General features: G+C 41.4%; 1 protein-coding gene across 1 annotated transcript; it reads right to left on the reverse strand.

Moving 5' to 3' along the window:
- Window positions 1-410: 410 nt before the first annotated feature.
- DCDC2C (doublecortin domain containing 2C) lies at window positions 411-24,706 on the reverse strand. Its single transcript, XM_060260171.1, has 9 exons — window positions 24,408-24,706; window positions 14,128-14,179; window positions 13,544-13,620; window positions 10,267-10,398; window positions 7,516-7,653; window positions 4,448-4,540; window positions 2,429-2,477; window positions 1,143-1,220; window positions 411-689 (listed from the first exon to the last, which is right to left on the reverse strand). Exons 1-9 carry the CDS (start codon window positions 24,704-24,706, stop codon window positions 411-413), a joined length of 1,197 nt encoding a protein of 398 aa, XP_060116154.1.
- Between the last annotated feature and the right edge of the window lie 1,803 nt (window positions 24,707-26,509).

The raw sequence follows: 26,509 nt of genomic DNA on the forward strand, positions 1-26,509 counted from the left end.
AAATCAGCCCTACTGTCCGTATGTTATATTGAAAGCAGCCACATGGAAACCACAGAAGCCCATTCCAATGTGGAAAACACCCATGTTCTTTTTTATTTTTATTTTTTATATTTCTTATTTTTCTACGTATTTTTTAAGTTGCATTACCCATTCCTAGGTACTGGTGCCTTAATGCTGGTTCTTTTATTTCTGCATCCAAAGTCTGAGCCTCTAACTTCAGATATTATCCTGCTGACTGCATAATCATCATTAAGAGTGGGCTGAAGGACTACATCTCTCTCCCTTCTCCCTTTCAGACCATGAACCCCAAGTGCCAGTTTTAACTTCAATTTTTTAAAAAATTAAGTATTACTTCAGTAATAACTTTGTGATTGACTTTAACAAGTGTTCCTGCTTTACCGTAATTTGAATTAACTGACTGCCCAAAATCCTGGTCTAATCCTGTTTAGCATTCTGAGATTTGTTCCACTAGACATGCTCAGATCAAGCCCTCTGGGCTCTGAATCCAGGTTGCTATATCCACTTAAGCATGCCTCCAGCCACTCAGGGCCAATGAGGATCTTGCCAGCTTCTTCCACTCCAGTCCAAGCACTACCACCCCCCAAGAATGATGCCAATAAGGAGCTGGATACCTGAGCAGGAAGGAGGTGGGTAGAGGCCTTTGAATGGCTGATGTGGTTGCCCAATTCCTTTAAAGAAACAGAAAAGAGGTCATTAGGGGGATGCACAAGAGGGATGCCAAACATTTCCTGTAAGTTTTAATCATTACACAGTGGGAGAAAGCAGCCATGAACAAGACTTCAACTGAGAAGGAGAGCTAAGGGGCCAAAAGAGAAGAAGCAGATCATTGGTTGCTGGCAGGGGGTTTTTTTGTGGAAAAAGCCCAGCAGAAAGTAATTTGCAGTAGGTAAGTGGTGCTTCTTTTAATTTTTGCCGTAAAATATACCAAACACCTGGATCCTCTGATGAATGATGTCCATTCCATAGAAAAATGTGGAAGCGATATGTGTACAGCCGTAACAGTCCCCAAATGCTGGAAGTTTTATGCTAGTGCCATCCCTGCCCAGAGTAGTACATAAGCTCATTTTTTACTCTACCACTGTAGTTTTTGAACAAATTTTGAGACCAACATGGCTACCCACCTGAAACTGTCGTTTTTGGTCCACCTGATTCTGCCGGTCTTCTGAGCCTTTTGTGATTTGAGGAAAATCTGATTTCTTCTTGAAAAAGGAAGACAGATAACAATTACCAAAACTACATGCTGGCTAGTGCTTATGGCATCTGGGCAATATTTGTAAAGGATATCTTTTTTATTATTATTATTTGCATATTATCTACTACAGGAAGCAAAAAGCAGGACGCAAGCCAAATTCCAATCAGATGCTCCTGCGTGATATGCCTGTATATCACACAGGGAGCACTTTGGCACATTCACACGGTTGTTGCGCGCCACCCCTTAGCACAGTTTGGATTTCTTTTTTCCCTTACATTTTTAGTGGCCATGTGCTCATGTGAACATGTGCTCTGGGCATTTAAAAAAAAAATACCAGTGAGCACCTAAAGCGGATGGGCAGGTTCACACCACCAATCTGCCTTGCTTGCACATTCCCGTGGTCAGACGCCTAGACAGACAGATGGAGTGAGGCAGAAGAATTTGCTACCACTTCCCAACCAGTAGCTATTTGATCCATCTCAGAGACATCAGAGGATGGGGTGAGTGCAGGAGCAGGACGGCATTAGCTGTGCCTTTCTAACCTTGCTTTTTTAATCTGCCTGGGGGCCATCCCTATGTTGGCTCAAATTGGCCATCTGAATTCAGCCAAGACTCTTCTCCAAATAACCCTGTACCCTCCATAGGTGACTCAAACACTTCATTCCCATATTAAGAAGCAAGAATTAAAAGTATCATTCTATATATCCAACTGTTAATATTAATGGCTGGAATCCCAAGAGCTCCTTGGCTATGTCCTGCGGGACTCTTCGTTTTTCTTTAATAAGCTATTCCTTCTACTGCATCACAACCAGTTTGTGGAAGTCCCCTCTGACATAGTTTGCCACATGACACTGAGGCTTAGTCTCTGATAACCACTAGTCTGAAGTCCATTTGGTTGCACAGAATTAGTTACTCAATGATTCCCATTCACAACAATTACAGTTTCTATCACATTTGTGCAAAGATTAATTAATGTAAACATCAGAGCCTTGTGAGGTCTCAGACTGAGGTCCAGAGACTGTAGTCCATTGCCTGCCTGAATTTGTCAGCTATTAAACTCCTTTGATGCAGCTGCTGATGTAGACAGGCAGACGGGCTGGCTGATGTAGACAGGCTGATGTAGACAAGAAGACGGGCAAAGTTGAGGTCTAGCTAGGTCCCATATCAACCTCAAATAAAGACAGTATTTCACCTAATTTTCAAATGTATTCTTACTTTTCTTTTGGGGGACTTTGGAGATTCTGGAGTCCAGCCATCAAAATTCCTAAAACACAAGACAAAATTAAGGAATGCAAATATTTATCACTATAGAATGTACTGCTGCTGTATTATTAAAATATTATTTCTATAAATCTTGCAGATTTAAAATACTCTAACGAAACACATTATTTCTAAAAGACAATGCATTTTGAAGTTTTATTCATTTCATACCTTAGACATAAAACTAGTAGGATACAGCATATCAATGTTGCTATTATGGACGAAAGAAAAGCTCTGCCAGATCAGATCAATAATAAAAACCACTATTCTTTCCCCCATAACAGACCCAGTAGCATTGTAACATGGAGTACTAATGGACTGTATCATCCCTGGTCATCCACAGACCATCGTTTAGCAGCTGAAGATATAGTAACTGTGATGAAGTTGACTTCATTGACTTACATTCTCAACAGCCTCAAACCTCTCTTTAACAGCTGGCCACACAAGGTAAGTTGGCAGTCATCCTGGCACCAAAAGCCTAGCTGCTCCCCTTTCCCTCCATCACTTAGTCAGCCTTAAGTATCTTTGCATTGCTCTAAAACAATTTCCATTTCCTGGCCAAGCTGACCTAAACATGGTTATTCAGTCTTCTTCCTGTTATCTTCATTAGGATGTGTATGTCACCGGTTGCATAACTACACTATCCTAATGGACAATTTATTACTGTAGACTCATGGCTACAGCCACAGAACTGTAGTGAGTGCCAGACTAGGATCTGGGAAACCCAGGTTCAAATCCTCACTCTGCCATGAAAGGTTTCTTGATGACTTTGGACCAGTCACACACACTCAGCCTAACCTACCTCAAAGGGTTGTTGTGAATACAAAATGGAGAGGAAAGCAATGTAAGCCGCTTTGGGTCCCTATTATATATGATGTATTTATTTATTTTATCAAATTTCTATCCCACCCTCCCCTAATTAATTAATTAATTAATTAATTCAACACCTCTTAGGGCTGAAAATGCTTACAGTGCCCAACTGGCAAGTGACCAAGAAATGAGGAAATAGGCTAATACTACTACAATTCTAAGCTGAGTTGCACCATTCTAAGCTCATGGACTTTAATGGACATAGAAACATGTAACTGTTCAGAGCTGCATGTTAAGACTTCTGATTTAAGCCCTGTGATGTTTACACTTAATTTGTGCATTCTCCACAAGTGTAAAAACTGAAAAGGAGCATCAAATTATGTGGTTTGTTCCCAAAGTCATAAATGACACTTGCCACTTAAATATTTGATAAGCATTTCAGTGTACTGTTTGCTGCTTGTCCCTTTTACATCTGGAAATGATCTCATAGTATCAGGAAAATCTGTTGCTCATGCATTTGAGGCAAAAAAACTTTTTAAAAAGTGGATAAACCTGCTCAGAAAGAGAAATATTCCTAGGGAGCGAATGTGGAGCTGTTAATCTTTGGACATATCTAGGACAGAGTACATATTTTATAAAAATCCCATCTATGACATTTTTTCTTAATATTGAAGTATAAGGAAATTTTTAAATGATAAAAATAGGGTTAGACTCTGCTGCAATAATTAAATTACTATATTTTGTTGCTCAAGATATGGGTCTGGTGCTGAACTTTTCAACCTTCTGATCTGCCAGTCTCATATAGTGTTATTAAACCAGAAAGTAACCATACAAAGTACATTTTGTGACACCAAATTTTCAAATTTTCTGACAACAAAAATTCTGCATTTATAATGAATTATGCAACTTAAGAATATTTGATACCTCCATTCAAGTATGGCATGATTCATGCTACAGCTATAATTCAAGTTTTCTTAAAAAATTGGGGGAACAAAGGCAGCAACAGAGGAGTGTGGAATGAAATAATAAAATGCTTCCAAGCTTCATCCATTCAATCATATGTGCAACAACGAATTGCTTCATTTTGAAGGCTATGTTCATGAATTCTATGACAGACAGCATTATTCGTAGTTTGCCAAGCCCATGGCCTCACAGAATGTATACCACTCAGATTTTGTTATGTATCTGAAAGTGACCTCTGTGTCAGATACACAGCTAACTGAAGCAGATCTGCTGTCAAGAATTCTGCTAGAAATTCTAAACACCAAAACAGAAAAAGAGACAGATAACTTTCACATGTCTTTAAACAAGGCCATTTACTACATGAATTCCCATCTTCTCTCCAGTCTCATCTTTATTTCACTTTTTAAAGCAACTCATCTTCATTTCATTTCTAGATTTAGCTGAAACAAAAGACAACAGCTGGGGTGACCATTCCATACAAACCCACAGGCTGCAGGTAGTATAATCATGCACAAACCCACCACAGTGACACAGGATTCCTTGAATATTCAGTGCTAATGTATGAAAGTTCCAATCAACAAAACTAGGCATTTCTAACGCACAGTATAGGGTACAAAAAGCCAGTAACCATTATTTAAAGCAAACAGACAGAAACAAGGAATGAATAACCTTTATAGAGAGGCCTATATCAAGATAATAAGGCTTAATGAAAGTATGGGCAGAGCTCCAAGCAGTCAGTCACCTGGCGTACCTCAGCTAAAGGAATCTGATAAGAAGAGTCTGTGGCAGAAGCATTCTAATAAAATGATCTCACTGACCTTCAGGGATGGACATCTTGAGCTAAATCAGAGCAAATGGAAATGCATTAAAGTATGCACCATGACAAGTGTTTCCTGAAAATGAGCTGCCCTTAGCTCTTAACCCCCATAAGTTAGAAGGAAATGAAGGAATTTTTAAGAGTGTACCAGTAAGATCTATGCCATGACAAAGAGCCACAACCTTGGAAAATTAGACTGAGGGATGAATACACAAGGAGGATTTGTTCGCCAGTAGTACTTTATACAATTCCAATTGTAACATCAGTTTGGAAAGTAGAAACAAAACACAATTCCACAGCCTAACAAAATAAATCAACCGTGGAAGAATACCAATAGACAGTGTTCCCTCTAAGCTGAGTTAGCGTGAGCTAGCTCACAGATTTTTAGCCTTCAGCTCACACATTTTTGTCTTAGCTCAGGAAGGATGACCCCAGAGCACACTAATTTATATAGTAACTCACAACTTTAATGTCAGTAGCTCACAAAATAGAATTTCTGTTCACAAGACTCTGCAGCTTAGAGGGAACATTGCCAATAGATGGAGCAAAGAAGGCCTATGCATATCTATCTGTTCACAATATCAACTTCACTTTGGTCTGCATGCAGAAGAAAAACAATCATATAAATCAGTTTTCATTTGTGATGTACAAAAAAGGAGGGTGGTGGAACAACAAAAATTGAAAAGTATCTGGAAAATGAACTAATTCAGTTCAGCATGGCCTGATTACATTCTGCCCAAGACTGGGCAAAAGCTGTTTTGTAGACAGTCCTAACAAATATGATGGAATGGCATCAAAAAATGCTAGGAAACAGTAAAACGAATGAAACATACAGGTGTAAAAACCTTATGCAAGGTTTATTCTCTAATTTTTTCACAGAACGGATCTTCTTGTATTGATGGGCCTAGATATATGTCGTACTGTTTACCCGGTCTACCATGGGTCCCACTGAACAGAAATGTGCTGAGAATTCCATGCTGAAACTGAATTCCCAGACATCTGAGGAGCTCCAACTCTGATCAGGACCACTTAAGCACCTCACCCCAAGCCCATGTTCTCCAATCTGAAAGGACTATGGAGAAACCTCTATTCTCCCCCTTCCAGGAAAGCACATCAATGCATGTGTACCTAACAGTACCTAGGTATTTCATCAGTACATGATGTCTGAAAGGACTATGGAGAAACCCCTATTATCCCCCTTCCATACCAGAGTTAGGAGGTGGAGGCAGGCTATCAAGCCACTTCTCAGAATGTTTTCTAGTGTCCTGGCCCCACTAGTGGATCTTCTGATGGCACTTGGGGTTTTTGGCCACTGTGTGACACAGAGTGTTGGACTGGATGGGCCACTGCCCTGATCCAGCATGGCTTCTCTTATGTTCTTATGTCCTCAATGCCCCAGTAAGAGTCACCAGAGGTCACCATGACTTCCGGACAGGGTGGCACAAACACACACATGCACACACAAAAATGCAAAAATACAAAAAAAGAGTGCAAATAGCTGCTCCTCAGGTCCATTTCAAGTCAGAAAAAGAGTAGACAGAAGGCTGAAGTCGTTTCCTCTATGCACTGAGGTCTCGATTTGAACAGGATCCCTACACAACTCTCCAACCATGACCTGAGGTAGACTCATGAACAGCTATACTTAGGCATTTCATTCCCTTCCTGTCTGTGTTTTGTTTCCTTCCTACATCGAAAGTTGGAAAGGTTCTACACTGCTTGCCAACAGGAAGTCAAAAAGTCAAAATACTGTTTCTCTTCAATATTTAATTTAAGTCCCCATGAAGCATTTCTAAATGCTGATAATTTTTAGGAACTTCTCAACAACAGGATTTGGTTAATTCCCACCACGCATTTCTGTATTTCAATAATTTATCCATTAATTTGTAAAATACTATCTTCTAATGTATCTTGACTTATGGTCAAGAAACCATAAGTAGTAGAATTTGTTTTAGAAATCATTTTGCCAAGTTCATATGTATATTACATAATGAATTGAAAAGCAAAGTCAATTAATAGCAATGAAAGTGATTAAATATGTATGTAAAATAAAGTTGAAGAAAAATGACATAAACACCAGTGGTATGAAACCTGCCCTTCAAATGATCAACCATTGAACCAGTATGATTTGCATAAACTAAAAACACAGACCCTCTTATTGTATTTAACTAGCATTTTTTTTTGCAACAAATGGCATAAAGTTTAGAAAATTAGGTCTGACTAAATACCTTTTGAGTTAAAAAGGACTCAAGTGCATAACCTACATCTCACTGATTTCAATGGCATTTGAGTGCTTTCTTAATTTTCATTTTAGTGGAACTTGCTTCTACAGTCATGACTCAGGACTGCAAACTAAATAAAAATCTTTAACAATAAAGTGCTTTTGTGGCACAGGAGCTCACTTTTCAGGTCCCCAGCAACATTTGAGACATTAAGATGATAAGACCAAGCTTACCGCCGAATATTCTCTGGAACTTTAGGATGCTGCCAGTAGGGCAAAGACTGAAATTTCTCTTTACTACATGCCACATAAAACTGATTATCTTCTAACTCCTCTGGTCCATGTACAAGTTGGCCATGTAAAGTGTACAGCCTGTAAACACAACAAATCGAAAATGTAAACATCTTATAAATAAATATCTTATAAACAGAATATAACCATTTCAATATGCATAATACAACTGTTCTAGCATTATTAAAAATCATTTATATATAACTCTGGGAATTCAAAAAGATGGATCTGCATATAGAACTAGTCAATACAAGCAACACACACAAACAGCCAGTATGGTGTAGTGGTTAAGGGTATCAGACTAGTTTCTCAAAGACCTAGGTTCGAATCCCAACTCATGCCATGGAAGCTCACTGGGTGACCATGAGCCAGTCACACTCTCTCAGTCTAACCTTCCTCACAGGGTTATTGTGAGGATACGAGGAGAGTACATTGATGTAAGCCACTTTGGGGAGAACAGCAGGGTATACATGAATTAAATAAAGATTTCAACTAAGATCTGTTTTCTAAAGAAATACTCTAATACATACACTGGCCCAGCGCAGGTATAGCAAGTACATGTTTAGAAAGCAGCAACTCCCTCCCATTCTGTTTCCAGAGGAATTCCTCCCTTTCCCATGCTGATGTTAATTATGCCCTTAGATACTGGACAGAGGCAATGTATTTAGCAGTGAAGTAGAAGACAGACTAGATATAGACAGCCAGTGTTATGTAGTGATTTCAGTGTCAGAATAGGAGCTGAGAGACCCAGGTTTGAATCCTGTTTTGCAGGATTGTTGTGGGGATAAAACGGAGGAGTGGATAACAACTGTAAGTCACTTTGAGTTCCTACTGTGAAGAAAAGAAGAGTATAAATGACGTAAATAATAAGTACCGCATGGGGTAGGGATTTAATAGATGGCTTTAATTGTTGGTTGCCTTCACCCACCCCTCCCTCTTTTGGTTCTTTGTCTCCTTCTTCCCACTTCATCTTTCTCTCTTATTTTCTAATTTCCTGGTTTCTTCCCATTTATTCTCTGTTTATACAATATGATCCTCTCCTCCATCTAAAAAAACCCTGTAATGACAGGGCTTTTTTGAGCAGGAACACACAGGAACACAGTTCCAGCTGGCTTGGTGGCAGGGGGTGTGGTCTAATATACAAATGAGTTCCTGCTGGATTTTTTCTACGAAAAAGCCCTGTGTGAAACAATGGTGACATCAGGGGTGTGGCCTAATAACGTAAATAAGCTTTTGCTGGGCTTTTTCTGCAAAAAAAAAAAGCCCTGTGTAATGATGTCGATATGCATCAATGCAAGCCACGGTATCACTGTAAACCAGAGACTGCAATAATGATTGATTTAAACTAGGTTCCATTATAAACTAGAAACTACAAAATGTAAGTTCTCAAAGTTGACGCTCAACTCCAATATTAATGGCTAAACTGTCTGCTGAAAGATTGGCATTTCATTAAAACTGAAACATGCTGGGAATTATTAGGAAGGGAACTGAAAACAAATCAGCCAGTATCATAAAGCCCCTGTATAAATCGATGGTGCAGTCTCATTTGGAATACTGTGTGCAATTCTGGTCCCCGCACCTCAAAAAGGGTATTATAGCATTGGAAAAAGTGCAGAAAAGGGCAACTAGAATGATTAAAAGTTTGGAACACTTTCCCTATGAAGAAAGGTTAAAACGTTTGGGGCTCTTTAGCTTGGAGAAACGTCGACTGTGGGGTGACATGATAGAGGTTTACAAGATTACGCATGGGATGGAGAAAGTAGAGAAAGAAGTCCTTTTCTCCCTTTCTCACAATACAAGAACTCGTGGGCATTCAATGAAATTGCTGAGCAGTCAGGTTAAAACGGATAAAAGAAAGTACTTCTTCACCCAAAGGGTGATTAACATGTGGAATTCACTGCCACAGGAGGTGGTGGCGGCTACAAGCAGAGTCAGCTTTAAGAGGGGATTGGATAAAAATATGGAGCAGAGGTCCATCAGCGGCTATTAACCACAGTATGTGTATATATATATTTGTGTGTGTGTATGTGGGCGTTTTCGCACAGGGCTTACCCCAGAGCGACGTCCCTCTTCACTGCGCAGCGTCTGCGCGGATTTCACACCAACTGCTCCACAGAACCCGGAAGAGCCACGAAGTGCCGCGGCTTTTGCGTCGCAAATGTAAACCGCCAAAAACCAGTTTACATTTGCGACGCAAAAGCCGCAGCTCTTCGCGGCTCTGCGGAGCAGTTGGTGCGAAATCCGCGCAGACAGTGCGCGGTGAAGAGGGACGTCGCTCCGGGGTAAGTCCTGTGCGAAAACGCCCTGTGTGTGTATGTATGTGTGTGTGTGTATATGCACACACACACATATATTGGCCACTGTGTGACACAGAGTGTTGGACTGGATGGGCCATGGGTCTGATCCAACATGGCTTCTCTTATGTTCTTAATACTTGAAAAAAATGCGATGTGGTGTTCCTACAAAAAAATCAGAGAGTAACTATGTTTATAGTTCTGAGGGGGAAAGACAGATAAGTTATTGTATGAAATGGTATTTTTCCAGTTGCCCTGAAATATCTTGGCATATTCATAATTAAAATATTAGGATATTTTAGTTACCATGATGTGTTGATCCTTACAAAAAAAGTGAATTTAATGTAATAAATCTATTCTTTATTGCTACCTATGCCATGTTTGAGGATGAACTGCCTACCTATGAATACCTCCAGAGCGAAGCAGTACTTTTTCATTTATCACAGCAAGGACACGATCCCACTTCGTCAGAGTAAACCTGGGTATAAGAATTTTTACAGGTGCTATCAACGTATCTCCATTTGTGAAAACACTGCCAAAGAAACATCATAAATATATATTTTTGAACAGGGAAGTTATATATAATGGAGACTATGTTAGAAAATCATATTGACAAGACGATGTAATCTGCAGCATTAAGGATCAAGCTAGTCAAATTCCACCAATACATTTTAAATCTTAAGATATAAAACATTTAAATTCATTAGGCAGTATCATACACACTTTTACCTGACATGACTGGGGAGCCAAAAGTGAAATGTGTCCAGTTGGAGAACCTAAGATATAGCCCTTGAAAATTCAATTACTTTTCTTTCTATACTGACCAAATATGTCCTCACAATTCCCAGAGGAAATAAAGTACAATCATTTTAAAGAGATAATAGAATCAATTGATTTCTTCACTGAAGCCCATATTAGAAAATGGTTTTTACTCAACCTGCAAGGACATATGGAACCACTCTGGGACTAAAGCTGCAATCCTAAGTATACTGACCTGGACATTAAGTCCCAAGAAATCAATGGGACTTGCTTCTAAGTAAACATGATTAGGACTGGGCTGCACAAAATCACTCTCTTCAGAAAAATGGAAGTTCAGGTAAATCACAAACCAACATAACCCTGTTAAAATATTCTGCAATAATGCTATTCTAGGATCCCACTTTTCCTGTGTGTGTGTGTGTGTGTGTGTGCTTGGGGCATCTATCATTCCGTCAACAGCTTTAACACAACCAGAAAAAGAAAACACACAAGAAAGTCACCTTAAACATTTTAAAGCAAAGGGAAAAAAGCAGGGGTAGAGAACATTTATTCTGTCTCTCTCATTCTTTCTAAGGGCTAAATATCTGACCCACTGGAAGACAGGGCAGAATATTTTTATGTTAGCAGAATTTACAATGGAAGTGTGGTTATGAGCAGTTTACAAAAACATGTTTTCTGCTTTTATTTCCTATTCTAGATTGCACACCAGCAGACATCATTACAACTCCTAAAGGAGATCAACATAACAGAAAATATTTCATATTGAGACTACCATCTCCAACATGCTAGTGAGGAAAGAAACAGAACATCTTTCACTTGCTGAGTGACCTTGGGCCAGTCATACACTTAGCCAAATGTACCACACAGGGTTGTTGTGAGAATGAAATGAAGGACTAGTGAGCTATGTAAGTCACATTGGGTCCCCACTGGGGAGAAACACAAAGTATAAATTAAGTACAAAAAAAATTAAAACATTCCAATGTGACAGACATCCTTTGGGCAAGGTAACTATGCTTTCTTTAAGAAACACGAAATTTCCATTTATTTGGCTTAACTTTGAGAAGGGTTCTAAGTCCTTTTTATACCTGACTTTGGTAGCTGGAAAAGAGTGACAGCCAGTTACAGTGTTTAGATTCAGTTATTCATTTAGCCAATTTACTCTTTTTCCAACGGCATGTTTTATATTTGTCTTTAACTTATTAATCTGCACCCCAAGTCACAGAAAGGTCAGCAGAACCTTATTTGCAGAGCATCTGCTTTGCATGCAGAAGGTCTCAGGTTAAACCCCAGACAGCTCCACTTAAAAAGATCATGTAGCCAGTGATCTGGAGAGCCACTAGCAGTCAGAGTAGACTTTACTGACCTTGATAGGCCAATGGTTTGATTCTGTGTAATGCAACTTTGAGTATGTTTTGTTTGGCATTATGACTCTCAACATATTACACAAAATAATGAGTTTGCAGGATTTTCAAAGCTAGAAAATTCTTGTTTTACTCATTTTCTTTTTCATATTTGGAAAGCTTGTATTTTTATTTACAAATCAATAATGCCTTCTGTAATCTATGCTTAAATGTCACAAGCGATGGGATTTAGCTGATTTCTAATTTACACTACAATATTATTTTAAGTGCACACACAAATTTTTAGGGTGATAATAACATTTATGTAAAATTCATCCTTAGCACAGGAATGTACCACAAATGTGTACAGCACACACATTACTAAAGCATGCTACTAGAAATCAGATTTCAGACCAAACATTTATGTCTTACATCTTCTCTGAAACACAATTTTAAGTTACGTAGTCTGTTTTCAGAGGATATTTGGAGCCATCTAGTGGAATTCTTAGTACACAGTTAAATACATAGATCCTGCACTGAAATAAATGCCACACACACACAGAGTTCGAAAATAAATATGAAAAGTGATGGAACCATGGCATGAGAACTAACAATCACGAAACTCAATTATAAAATGAACAAAAACAACTTTGAAAGCTTTGATTCAGGTGAGTAGCCATGTTGGTCTGAAGCAGCTGAACAAAGTTTTGGGTCCCATGGCACTTTGATTACTAACTGCCATAGCGCTTTGATTACTAACTGCCCAGGATCTGTGCACGTGAGAAAGAAAATATATGATCTGCCTGAAGTAGCACCATTGTTATTTATCTGATTGTTTTAATATTGTTTTGTTTACTGTCTATTTTATGCTGTTAGATGCCTTGAGTCTGTATGGAATGGGCGGGATATAAATATAACATAAATAAATAAATTTAAAGACCAACAAATTTTTATCTGAATATATAACCTTTCATTTGCATGCACACTTCTTCTTCTTCAAAAAAAGAGAAGTGTTTCTCAAGAAATTGTTTCAAAGTCCCAGAGATACTAGAGCAGAATCAAAAAGAAAAAACTTGCATAAAGTGCGTACTTCAGATCTATAGTGAAAAAAAGAACAGAAAATGGAATGGCTCACTGAATCTGTAAGTCTCACTTTTTACTTAGATATTGTAGTTCACAGATGATATCCAATGTTTCAGAACTATGTAAATTTGTAGGCTGTGCTAACACCACCATCCTTTTTTCCTTTGTTAGCATTTATATCCATCAAAAATGTAAATTCTGGAGAGCTCTGGTTAACCCACATTTGTACAAAGAATTGTACTTAATTTTTATGTGCAATATGCCACCTGAAAAGCGGAGGGGGGAAATGAGGACAGCACATAAGACTGGAAACAAGTTCATGTACATTTTGCTCTGATGCTCTCCTCATTCACAAGTGAAACTGACTTCTGTAAATTCATCATCATCAGACTGTTTATCACCCTGTAAATTTTATTTCAAATGGGCATGCATTATATTTATGTCTTTCTCATTTCAATGCTAACAATTTAAAAGTGCTAATCACAACATACTTACTTAAGAATGTGTGGCTTATTATAGACTGATTGCCATTTGGAAGGTACTTGTATGTTACTGTGGACTACTGGTCGGATCTGGAAAAACAACACCAAGTATGAGATCCAAGAAGTTTTTAAATTTTCATCCTTAATGCTGACGTTATATGGAGGCAGGTTACATCATTTTAAAGCCATAACACTTGTTCAGCAATCAGTGAATGTGACATAATCTATCACCATCTTAGACTCCAAATTCCACTGTGCTTTATACTTCCCATCCTCAACACAATAGTTGAGCAGGATTCCTCGCCCTTTTTGATCCTCCAGGCACTGACCCTTTGAGTCACATAAGCTGAATCTTCTGTTGATGGAAAGAGTCTTCCATTACAGACTCCATCTGTAAATAGAAGACTTATCCAGAGGCAGAAGGGCACCTTTGGATCCATCTCAATATGTCTAGACGAAGTTAATAGTGAGAATAATGGAATTTCAGCCATACATTATCCTTACCTTTTAAAAATTATCTAGATATAAGTGATATACTGATAAAACTAAGTAATTGCTTCCCCTTGTCAAGAATTGAAAATGACAGTTATTACTCACCACCTCATCCTTCTTCTTTCTTCGAGGTTTTTTTGCCCCTATACCAAAATAACTGACAAAAAAATAAGACTGGATTAAACATTTTTAATTCAACTCAAAATTCAGTTATATGTTTTAATTCCAGCAATCCCCTCTTATAGTGAAGCTAATTGTACACAGATTTTCTTGGGTATATCATTAAATACCTCAGAAACTACTACTGTGGGCTTTTTCACATTGTCATTTTCCTCACTTTTAAGTTCCTGTTTTGTCAACTGGGCAGTGTTCCCTCTAAGCTGAGTTAGCATGAGCTAGCTCACAGATTTTTAGCCTCCAACTCACACATTTTTGTCTTCACTCAGGAAAGATGACCCCAGGGCACACTACCTTAAGCAGTAGCTCACAACTTTAATGCCAGTAGCTCACAAAGTAGAATTTTTGCTCACAAGACTGCAGCGTAGAGGGAACATTGCACCTGGGGGTTCCTATTCTGCATGAATTTTGCTCCCTCTACTGGTCGGTTTGATAGTACAATGGTTTATTTCCAGCCAGCGCCTGCTGTATGGAGCCGCTGCAAGCCCAGTGCCCCACCACTACCCCATCCTCAACAAAGGCAAGCACAGCAGTAGCGCGCCTGCACTTCAGACCATACTGTGAGGCTGCAGTCACTCCGCTTCCAGCGTCTGATGCACGAGGTGAAGAAACAGCAGCCTCATGGCATGCTGCTGCAGTCACCTTTGCTGGTTATTTCCAGCATCCCGAAGGCCAAACCAGCGCTTCACCAGGTCCACGCCCCAGACAGCCACTTAAGGCTGGCTAGTCCACGGGCCAGTATATCTCTCTATAGATTTAAACTGCAGGTTTTTATGCTGGAAATAAACAGCTATAATATAAAATCAACCACTAGAGGGAACAAAATGCAGGTAGAACAACACACACACACACCCAAAGAAACAGGAACTTTTAAAAGTGAGGCAAATGAGAATGTGAAAATGAACATGAACAGCAGGGGATAGGGCATAGAAGGCTTACCCCCAGCAATGTAGAACCATTACATGTTACCAGACATATTCAATTGTAACTGAATTACAATACACATATTGATTTGTATTTATTTTTCTTTCTAACCTTCTAAAATAACCACATTCAGATTATTCACATAAGGCTATTTCACAGTATCCAAAATCAATATAGTAAAGTCACTATACAAAGACCTTAACACATTGATAAATAACTTAGTTTTAGATCTGAGGACATCACATTATTTTAACCATACTGTTACAGCAGCATTTTCAGCTTTCTAATAAGAGTTAGCCAACTGGGATTTTACAGCTCACATCATTATTTTAAGAGCTATTTTGAAAGTCCAAAACCCGCAGTGGTACTTCTACTAGATTCCAGATTTGCTCCTAATGTATTTAAGGGCAGGTAAATGGATTTGCTGCTATAATCCTACTACTGAAGGATTCACTTATAACAAGACAAGGGAAAAAATATAATTATTCCTAGAAAATGTGCAACACTACTAATTCTACTCCACAAGCAGAAATCATGTATTAGAATAATTATAATACTGAATTTTATTTCATTTACATGCAACTATTTCAAACAAGAAAAGGCCACCAAAACAGAAGAATTTAACCATCAGTGCATGAACTCAAGGTTCTCATATACTTTCAAGAAGCCATTCTCCATTTGTACAAACAAAACCCAGTTCAAACACTTAATGCACAAAAATGAATACAAACAGAGCCAAATAAAACTGCTTGTTCAGGATCAATTTCAAAAACTGTTTTGCAGCTTTCAAACAATGTCCATATGAAATAATTTCAGTTCATGCCTGCACACTTCCTAAAATCACCAACCAAGAACAATGGCAGGAACATATGAACTGACAGTACTTTGCTGGTGTAAAGTTTAGTAAATTTCAACTGAAATGCAATACTCCAGATCCCAAAGATTTATATTTCAGCTGAAATCTTAGACTCTTCACTTGATTACTACTTAGTTAAATTATGTAAACCAGCATATTTGTTTGGGACACCCAGTCAGCCACACAATTAAAAATTCAAAGGAATTTCTGTCCAGGTACTGCAGTAGAAATAAATGGAATATGACACATAGAATCTGGTTATCTGCAATCTGACTCTTTACATTTCAATCCACCAAGTAGTCCCCTGGACAGAATCAGAAACCTTCAACACAATGGCATTGTCCCTGTGCCATTATTATAGCATTTTAACAAATTCTTTTCCTGCAGCAGAATAAAATAAGCTGTTACCCGAAATACCCCTTGCCTGCTGCAGACAGGCAAAGGGCACTCATATAAATAAGGTTCTTTTACTCCTTTGCATACATAGGTCAGACCCAGAGAGCATACTAGCGAGAAAGAGGTGTTTGAATAAAATCAAGGGCATCTTTATTGATAAGCACACAAACAGCATTCCAGAAAATAAAAACAGAGAACCACACTCACAGTATCAAGAAATAAAGGAGGATCGATAGTGACTGAGAAGAGGGTTGATTTGTAATAGGGTGATATTCACCTGATCCTGAAGTCTGGAATCCATGTGGAGGAAGGAGTGGGGGAGAGAAATGGCTGGCCAGTGGTTCACGTCAAATGCTCAGAGAGAGTTTGAGGGTACACTCCTCTGGGTGCCTCAGGATATGTACAAATTTGGGGCACAGAGTGCCAGTTTAAGTATGTTTTGGGGAGCCAGCGGTGGGCTGGCCCAGGTGTAATGAGAAGCTGAATTAAAGTTGGGCATGTGTAAAATGCTTGGCTTGTGCTTCCGAGGTCCAGAAGGTTGCCAGTGTTTGTGTTTCTATGTGTCAGCAGCTCAATGTTGAGTGAGGAAAAGTGCTAGACCTTCAAAATTACTTTGAAGGGGACAGTGCAGTTTGCCAGAGTTAGAGAAGATAGGATTATGGATTAGTAGGAAGACAAGGTTGGCTGTTTCTTGTTGATTGTATCAGTCATGGGATCCTGTGTATGTGCTTAATTTCAGCAGTCCTTTTTGGCTCACCTTCTCCTGGGTCTGTGAGACTGGTTCAAAGATGGAGTCTGTGCTGGTTCCAGCTTTGGACAGACCACAGTATGCCAAGAGGCCTAGTCTTACTGCCTTACTGGTTGCCAGTCCTTCCATATTTTGGGGAGAGTAAGCTTAATGAAGGTATATTTGGGGGAGGTAACAAAGCAGATAGTACAAAATGGCCATATTCTGTGTAATAGTATTCTGGGAACCAATAGTTTAACATACATTCAAAATATGGTCAGCATTCATCTATACAACTTTCAGCCTTAGCAGGGAAACATTTAGCATGTTCTTACTACACACAGTTTGCCTTTCACTGACAGTATCAAAAACCTGGCAAGCAATCTGCTTCTCTACACCAGTTATTCCCATCCTTGTTGAAACAGCAATACCCTATCATATCACAAAAACCACCAGACAATGGCCCCTACCTATGACATAAATACAGTGAGACTAAATTGAAATTATATATGGAATTATGCAAAAATTAACATTCCATTTCATTGCTAACAATAACATTTAGCACTACACATGGAATTACACCGTTTAGTTTAAAGTTCCATTCGTGGGATAGAACTTTCCAACCTCCCCTTTCCTGGGCTGCAGCCAGCACTGCTCCCTATTCAGCTCCTGTGGGATGGTAACCACTCAGGCAACAGAAAGGCTACAGTCACTGTGACAGATGACTGGACTACTGCAATGCACTCTGTGTGGAGCTATCATTGGTCAAAAATGGTCCCCAAATCCTGCGGCTAGAATACTGAGTTGTTCTCTAAGCAGGACAGCACAAACAACTCTATCATTATTCCAGTTCTCAAACAATGACTCTGATTAGCATAGCATTTCTGGAGCCAATTTCAAGTTCTTGCCATTAATCTTGGACAGAGCCTTGGTTCTCTGAAGTAATGCCCCCTTGTGAAAACCTGCTCACAAGCCTTAAGATTTTTCAGGGTGTTTCAGGCAGCAACCAGACAAATCCCTTCCCCACTGCTGAAGCTGCTCACAGGAATACCTATCTAACAAGGCTTACCATCCTCCCCATGTTTAGATAACAGGTCTTGCTTTCTAGGAAGGACTGTACTGTTTAATGATTTATTACTGCTGCCCTAACTTGGATAGGCCAGGCAAGCCCAATCTCATCAGATCTCGGAAGCTAAGCAGGGTTGACTCTGGCAAGTACTTGGGTGGGAGACCTCCTTGGAATACCAGAAGTTGGGAGGGCAGGGGCAGGCATTATTCAGCCACCTCTCTGAATATCCTCCATGTCAGTCCAGCAAGGTCAGTCATCAGAGGTCACCATGACTTCCAGGTACACATGTGCACGCACATATACAAAATACAAAAAATAAAAATTATTATTGCTAGTTTGCCTTCTTCATGCTGATATTTTATTAGGACTGTTTACACTTAATCAGATTTTCATTAAGAATTTTCTTGTAAGCCACTTCGAAGGTCACATTTGACCAGGATGGGTAAAAACATAATAAACTAAGGTTGATCACATTAAGACAACAAGGGCAATACCATTTCCTGACATTTTTATGTCCAAGGATTATAACAGTTAAAAAATAAATAAACTGACAATTAGGAAATCATAATCTTGCAATATTTATAGTGGAGAGCTAATTTATTTTCATAAACAGAGACCTGACCTGGGTTCAAATCTTTCCATAAGGCCATTCTTACTTTAAGTTGTTAAACACAAATATAATCAATAACCAAGTTTAAATGGCAAAATACACAATGGAACCATCAGTTATGACAGGCTCATGTAGATTGAAATAGCTGGGCTCCCTAGCAATCAAGACAGCAATCAAGACAGGTAATCAAAACAGCTTCCATGTTTCTTGCAATGAAATTCAGCCATTTAAACACTCACCTGCCATTCATAATAGACAAAACTGAATCTAGGCAGCCTTTTCATTCAATTTTGGTCAGCTCCCCCTCCTTATTACAGCCCCCATTCCATGTGGCTTTTGTCCATGTAGGTCTCATGATCTCCAAAGATAGCCTATTGTGACCCTGTGATGGACTGGACAGCAGTCTCAGTGACAGCTGGAGAAACTCACAGTCACAGAACCTTTATTGGCATAACAAAAACAATATCAGCTGGAGAAACTCACTGTGATTGGCTAACAGCCACCATGGTAACAAGTGTAACAATTTAAGAGAGGCAGTGAGAGAGAAATTTCTTCAGTCTATGGTTTGACTGCAGTCTGAGTTAGTTTGAGACAAAGCTAGTATTGGAAATAGAGCTCTGGTCTGTGTGAGAGTCAGTTAACAGCTAACAGACACTCTTTTGGGAAGACTCTCAGTTTGTGGCACAGAGTGTCACAAGGCAGAACGAGTTAAAAGGCTATGGTGGGGAGATCTAATCCGATGACTAACAGGCAGACTCCAGTTGAGAGAAAGATCATAAACACACACTGAGAGGGACAAAAGGTTCCTGTGTCTGTTTGGAGACAGACTGAGGTCCAGCAGAGAAAGGGGACTTGGCACAAGGGTTTGAGTGAAGGGCCCTCAAAGGTGTCAGAGTCCAGGGTTATAGCTCTTCCTGAGAAGAGGATAACTAGTCTGCCAGGGAAAAAGGGTCTGAGGTGGGGAGTTCTGACACAGGCTCAGTCAGTCCCTCAGAGTGAGATAGTGTGAAAATATAAAGGTCAAAACCTATACCAACAAGGTTTATATTAAGGAGTGTTATCCAGCTGAGGGTTATTTTCATATGTAATAACAGCCTGCCAACAAAAAGTGTTCTTGTGTTTTAGTTTGTTTGTCTGCCTACGCAAAGAAACTATATTACAATCCTCTGTTCCTATATCCTCCCTTCCTAGCCTATCTGTTCTCCAATAAACCTTATTCTATTTTTGAGATTAAAAAATACTACCAGCGCAATTATTTGTTTCTGACAAAAAAAATTTCAGTTCACCAAAGGTACCGGGCAAGGTGTGACAGGATTTAAGGTGGTCCCCTTTGCCGGCTGGCCCCGACTCATCTCAGACCCCATTCCTCACCAATGGGAAAACTGGTTGTATTCACCCCATACAGGCATGTCCATATCTTGACACTTTTGTAATCCAAGTTTAAAATGTCAAGTCTACGCAACCTCGTACGGAAGACCCCTACAGAGGACAAGGTGATCATCCTTGGCGACTTCAATGCCAGAGTAGGTAAAGACTCGGAAGCCTGGAAAGGAGTACTTGGCAAACATGGCATTGGCAACTGCAATGATAACGGGCGCCTCCTGCTAGGATTCTGCACGGAGCACCAGCTCACCATCACCAACACTATCTTTCAGCAGAAGAACAGCCTGAAGACAACCTGGATGCACCCACGGTCCAAGCACTGGCACCTTATCGACTACATTCTGGTGGGCCAGAGAGACCTTCGAGATGTCTTACACACCCGAGTAATGCCCAGTGCGGAATGTCATACGGATCATCGTCTTGTACGCTGCAATCTCTGTCTTCACTTTAAACCCACACCCAGGAGAGGAGGTATCCCTCGAAGGAAGCTTCAGGTTGGCAGCCTTCAGTCAGCTGAAGTTAAAGCTGCCTTCCAGGCAAAACTCCAGTCAAGAATTGAGGACCCCAGTTGCCCCACAGACCCTTCTCCAGAAGCACTCTGGGAACACCTAAAAACTACCATCCTGTTGACCTCTGAAGAAGTCCTCGGGTTCTCCACAAGGAAAAACAAGGACTGGTTTGACGAGAACAATCAAGAGATCCAAGAATTACTAGCGAAAAAGAGATCTGCCTACCAAGCACATCTTGCTCAGCCCTCCTGTCCCGGGAAAAAAGCAATCTTTCGCGCTGCATGTAGCAACCTCCAGCACAAGCTTCGAGACATTCAGAACGAGTGGTGGACCAAGCTTGCAGAGAGAACCCAGCTGTGTGCAGACACTGGTGATTTAAGAGGGTTCTACGAAGCCCTGAAGGCAGTATATGGCCCATCATATCAGGCTCAGAGTCCCTTGCGTAGTGCAGACGGCCAAGTGCTCCTCACAGACAAGGCATCCATACTGAACCGGTGGTCGGAGTATTTTCAGGCTCTCTTCAGTGCCAACCGCGTAGTTCAAGATTCAGCAATCCACCTCACCCCACTTCAACCAGTGAAAACAGAGTTGGATGAGATCCCCACCCTAGAAGAAACTGTTAAAGCCATCAAGCAACTGAAAAGTGGCAAGGCAGCGGGAGTTGATGGAATCCCACCAGAGATCTGGAAGCATGGGGGCACAGTACTACATAGCACACTTCACAAAGTACTTGTCACCTGCTGGGAACAAGGCAAACTACCACAGGACTTTCGCAATGCAATCATCATCACTCTATACAAGAACAAAGGAGAAAAGTCAGACTGCTCCAACTAACGGGGGATAACTCTGCTCTCCATCGCAGGCAAAATCCTTGCCAGAATACTCCTGAACAGACTGGTGCCCACCATTGCAGAAGAACTCCTCCCAGAGAGTCAGTGCGGCTTCAGAGCTAACAGGAGCACCACCGACATGGTATTTGTTCTCAGGCAGCTCCAAGAGAAATGCAGGGAACAGAACAAGGGTCTATATGTGACTTTTGTCGACCTTACCAAAGCTTTCGATACCGTTAGCAGGAAAGGCCTGTGGCAAATCTTGGAACGTTTAGGATGTCCCCCGAGGTTCCTCAGCATGATCATCCAGCTACATGAAGACCAGCGAGGCCAAGTCAGACACTGCAACGACCTCTCGGAGCCCTTCCCAATAGGCACAGGTGTAAAGCAAGGCTGCGTTCTCGCGCCAACTCTCTTTACGATCTTCTTTAGCATGATGCTTCAAAGAGCCGCAGTAGATCTAGATGATGACGATGGTGTCTACATCCGCTATCGCACCGATGGCAGCCTGTTCAACTTGAGGCGACTAAAGGCTCACTCCAAGACAATGGAAAAACTCATCCGAGAGCTACTATTTGCTGATGATGCTGCACTCGTCTCCCACTCGGTATCAGCTCTGCAGCATATGACATCCTGCTTTGCAGAGGCTGCCAAGCTATTCGGCCTGGAAGTTAGTCTGAAGAAGACAGAAGTTCTCCACCAGCCTGCACCCCAGGAAGATTATCACCCTCCCTGCATCACTGTGGGTGAATCAGTACTGAAGACAGTCCAGCAGTTCAGCTACCTGGGGTGCATCATCTCCTCAGATGCCAAGATTGACAAGGAGATCGACAACAGGCTGGCAAAGGCAAACCGTGCATTTGGCCGACTGCACAAAAGAGTGTGGAGCAACAAGCACCTGAAAAAAGGCACAAAGATCAATGTTTACAAAGCGGTTGTGATGACAACCCTCATCTACGGCTCCGAATCTTGGGTTTTATACTGTCATCACCTGCGACTCCTTGAGCGCTTTCATCAGCGCTGCCTTCGCACCATCCTCAACATCCACTGGAGTGACTTTGTGACCAACACTGAAGTCTTCAAGAGGGCGGAGGTTACAAGCATCGAAGCACTGCTGTTGAAGACGCAGCTGCGCTGGGCAGGCATATTTCTAGGATGGAAAACCACCGCCTTCCCAAGATTGCTCTGTATGGCGAACTTTCCACCAGCCATCGAAATAGAGGGGCACCAAAGAAGAGGTACAAGGACTCCTTGAAGAAATCCCTTGGCACCTGTCGCATCAACCATCACCAGTGGTCTGACCTAGCCTCAGATCGCAAAGCATGGAGGCACACCATCCACCAGGCTGTCTCTTCCTTTGAGAACGCACGCATAGCTGGTCTTGAGGACAAAAGGAGATTGAGGAAGAATCGCACTGCTACAGCACCAACCCCAAATCAGACTTTTCCCTGCAGCCACTGTGGCCGGATCTGCCTGTCCCGCATTGGTCTTGTCAGCCACCAGCGAGCCTGCAGCAGACGTGGACTACTGCATCCTTCTTAAATCTTCGTTCGCGAAGTCAAGCCGAGAGAGAAGTTGCTGTGCAAATCATCTTGCAACTTCACTTCCCCTTCTTTAAGAAGGAATAATGCACACAGTTGAGATTAAAATGACAAAATTTGCAAAGCAATTTTTACTGTTGGTGTTATATAAGTGAGCAATTTGTACTGTTAAAGTATTACATAAGCGATCCATAATAACAATGGGAAGAATTAAAATTTTAATATACACTTGGCATTCCTACTATGCCATTGTTTTGTTTCATGATTAAGATCCAAGCCAGTGCATTTACAATGACAGTATTCTTTAGCTATTTGTTAGAAATGGCTAGAAAGTAGCTGATATGGTTAATACAGTCACATCTTGCAAGAACCAGAGAAATTACTACCATTATTAAATTAGTGAAATCCTCTATTTCCTGGATCCAATTATGACAGTGCCAGAAAAACCACCAAAGTACACTGCTCAATAACTAGTTTTAACAGTGAGCTACACTGAAAGAGTGGCAAACCAATCAATACCTGCCATAACTACCTGGAAAATCTAGATAATGCTGCCCTCTGCTCCACCCCACAGGAATTAGGGGGAAAGAGTGAATGAGAGACCTTCCCATACTTTCCTGTAGTTACAGAGCTGGCCACTCTTTACTCTTAGATAATTCCCCAGATGAAGGAGTGAGACCAAGAGGCACAAAAGAATATTTCCTACATCATGCACCCCTTTATCTCCTCTCACTCTTCTTATCCTTGCAATCTGGCAAGCCACCAAGGAACAGAACAAAGGTTTCCTATATCCTACTGTCTCCAGTCCTTCTCATCAATCATAAGAAATCAACAGCAGAAGAAGGCTGGCAAAAGAGAAAAGAAAACATCCTAGAGGATTGATCTGTATCCTGCCCAAAAAAACCCAAAAATTCCACAAAGTAGGAAAAACAGCCTTTAGCTTAGATTGCCCTACCTACTGGGCACAAATCTACACAGTTTTGAGATGACTTTTGTATACACCAATTCAGCATAATCTATCCCTACTAGCCATATAGTTGCCACGCTACCTCCCACTTGCTGCACAGTAGACCAAAAGAACTGCAGTGGCAAAGGTGGCAGGAAAAGTAACACAAAATCACTCGCAACAGGGGCCTCAGCAACTTATTCTTTGATATCACAGCAGCAAATCTTGGCTCAGAGTTAACATTTTTATAAAATGTCTCAGGAATACCTTGGAATCTGATAGCAATAACAACAAAGACAAACAAACAGCCAAAATATTTTAAAGAACAAAATGTTTTTGTGGGTTTTGGGTCAGAGGGCTAAACAGATTTCTGTCACCCGAGATTTGATTGCGTTTGTTCAGTGCTTTCATACTTACTTCAGTTTCCTAAACTTTTCCCTTCCAGCAGCCACATATTTGCCTCCTGAGTGCACATCAGTCAGGTCATTAACGCAATGCCCATCTCTGGGTGTGTACACTTTCCTCACCCCAAAAGGTGTTGGCACCCCTTCATTCAGTTGGATCATAAAGGCTTCAAAGGTGGGAACGTATCGATGGTTGACCACGAACTTCCTCCCCACAAAGAAGGGATCACCATTACGGTATACCCAAATCGTCCGGGCTGGGGTCACATCTGTCAAGCTGTATACACCTCGAGACCGTGAGGTTGCCACCATGTTGAACAGTTGGGTAGGGGGAGCCGGAGTAAAAAGCACCACAGGGCCTGCAAAAACAAAGCTAAATTAAAAATTACACTCTCTTGCCCACCCCCAACACAAGGAGGCTTCAAAGCCCCCTCCCCTGAGTTCCTGCCTAGATGGGGCTGCTCCTCCTCACTGCCTACTTCAGAGTTTCACCAAAGAAAGTGCCCCACCCTTAAGTCTTCTAGGAGTCAACAATGTGTACCTAAGTCTTCTAAGGGACAGCGATGTGCACCTGCCTTAGCCTCTCTTCCTGGGGCGTGACGTCACGTGAAGGGGAAGGATTGTGACTCACCGTCCATAGCAAGCAAAATAGCAGGAGGGAAGAGGATAGGGTAGTTGCCTTGGAAACGTGTTGGGCAAGGGTGGCAATCAAACAGGGCGGGCAACAGACTTTTAGGCAATTTACACACAACAGAAATAATTGACCCGCATTCAGAAGTTCCTTGAAGGCTGCGAGAGATTCCGAACCTTTGAAAGAAAAGGCGGGAAAAGAAAAGCGCGGCTGCCAGGTTGCCTCAGCCGCGTTTAAGCTCCCTTTTATTACCAATTGTTCCCAAAATTGGTGGATTCCTTACTCGGGACTTCTGTGCAGCGCTTGGCAGCCTCCCCAAGCCAGGGACTTGGAGACCCTCTGATGTTCTCCAGTTGAAACTACGCATCTTCCTTTTGCCCAAATTACTCCTCCCGACTGCTCTCGCCTTCAGGAAAAAAAACAAATCGCCGCCGCCTTCCAATTTTCCCGCCCTTCTCTGTTTATTGGCAAACCGGATTGCGAGTCTTGATCTACCCTCCGGGGCTTTACTCTCGCTCTACGGCGCAATGGCGCCGCCTGCCCTACCCCCTTGGTGAGGGATTCCCCCCCCACACACACACACACCCCGAATGCCTCCTGTCCAGTCCAAGCTAAAACGTGTCACTGCTTCCGTCCTACGACCCCGAGAATCTCGGTTTTCCAACAGTCAGAAGGCACTTGTGGCAAAGAAACAACAGGGGAGTGGTTTTAGGAGCATCGCTTCGTGGTTTGGATACAAGAGAGGTGAAAGCGGCCCTTGTGAGACTGGTTTGAATGCATTTAAAATGTTATCGGATGCACCAGCGGTTAAGCTATGTTTCCTCGCAGTAATTACTACAGGTATATTTCGTTCTTGCTCCAGAGTAGACCTCGATCGATGTAATGCAACGCGGGGGTGGGTTTGGGGCGACGGTGCCAGGGACGGGTGCAGTTGTTTGCATCTACGAAGCTTGACTTTCCTAAATGGACTTCCGGGAGTGGTTTAAGGGTGGGCAAGGAAAAAAGGAAAGGTCCCGTGTGCAGGCACCAGTCGTTTCCGACTCTGGGGTGACCTTGCTGCTTTCACAACGTTTTCACGGCAGACTTTTTACAGTGTGGTTTGCCATTGCCTTCCCCAGTTATCTACACTTTCCCTCCAGCAAGCTGGGTACTCATTTTACCGACTTCGGAAGGATGGAAGGCTGAATCAACCTCGAGCCCGCTACCTGAAAAACCCAGTTTCCACCGGGGATCGAACTCAGGTCGTGAGCAGAGCTTAGGACTGCGGTACTACAGCTTTAACACTCTGCGCCACGGGGCTCTGTCAAAGCTGGGCAAGACAGGCACAAAAACCTTATCAAGGATCAGGATTGTGAGAGTTATTTTGTTGGAAAGGGGGGTAAGAGGAGATGCTGCAATCAGTTTTCCCACAGCAGATTTAGCTGTATAACAAAGGGAAAGAATTGTAGCCACAAAAAGAGGTAGCAAAAGCGGAATATGTCAGC

This window comes from Heteronotia binoei, chromosome 1, assembly GCF_032191835.1.
Source record: "Heteronotia binoei isolate CCM8104 ecotype False Entrance Well chromosome 1, APGP_CSIRO_Hbin_v1, whole genome shotgun sequence".
Classification (NCBI taxonomy): Eukaryota; Metazoa; Chordata; class Lepidosauria; order Squamata; family Gekkonidae; genus Heteronotia; species Heteronotia binoei.

Coding starts and splice junctions, on each gene's coding strand:
- DCDC2C (XM_060260171.1), bottom strand. CDS start 24,706: ATGGTGGCAACCTCACGGTCTCGAGGTGTATACAGCTTGACAGATGTG. Junction 4,541..7,515: donor GTTCCAGAGAATATTCGGCG/GTAAGCTTGGTC, acceptor TTTGGTGTTTAG/AATTTCTAGCAGAATTCTTG. Junction 1,221..2,428: donor CAAAGTCCCCCAAAAGAAAA/GTAAGAATACAT, acceptor TCCTTTTTCAAG/AAGAAATCAGATTTTCCTCA.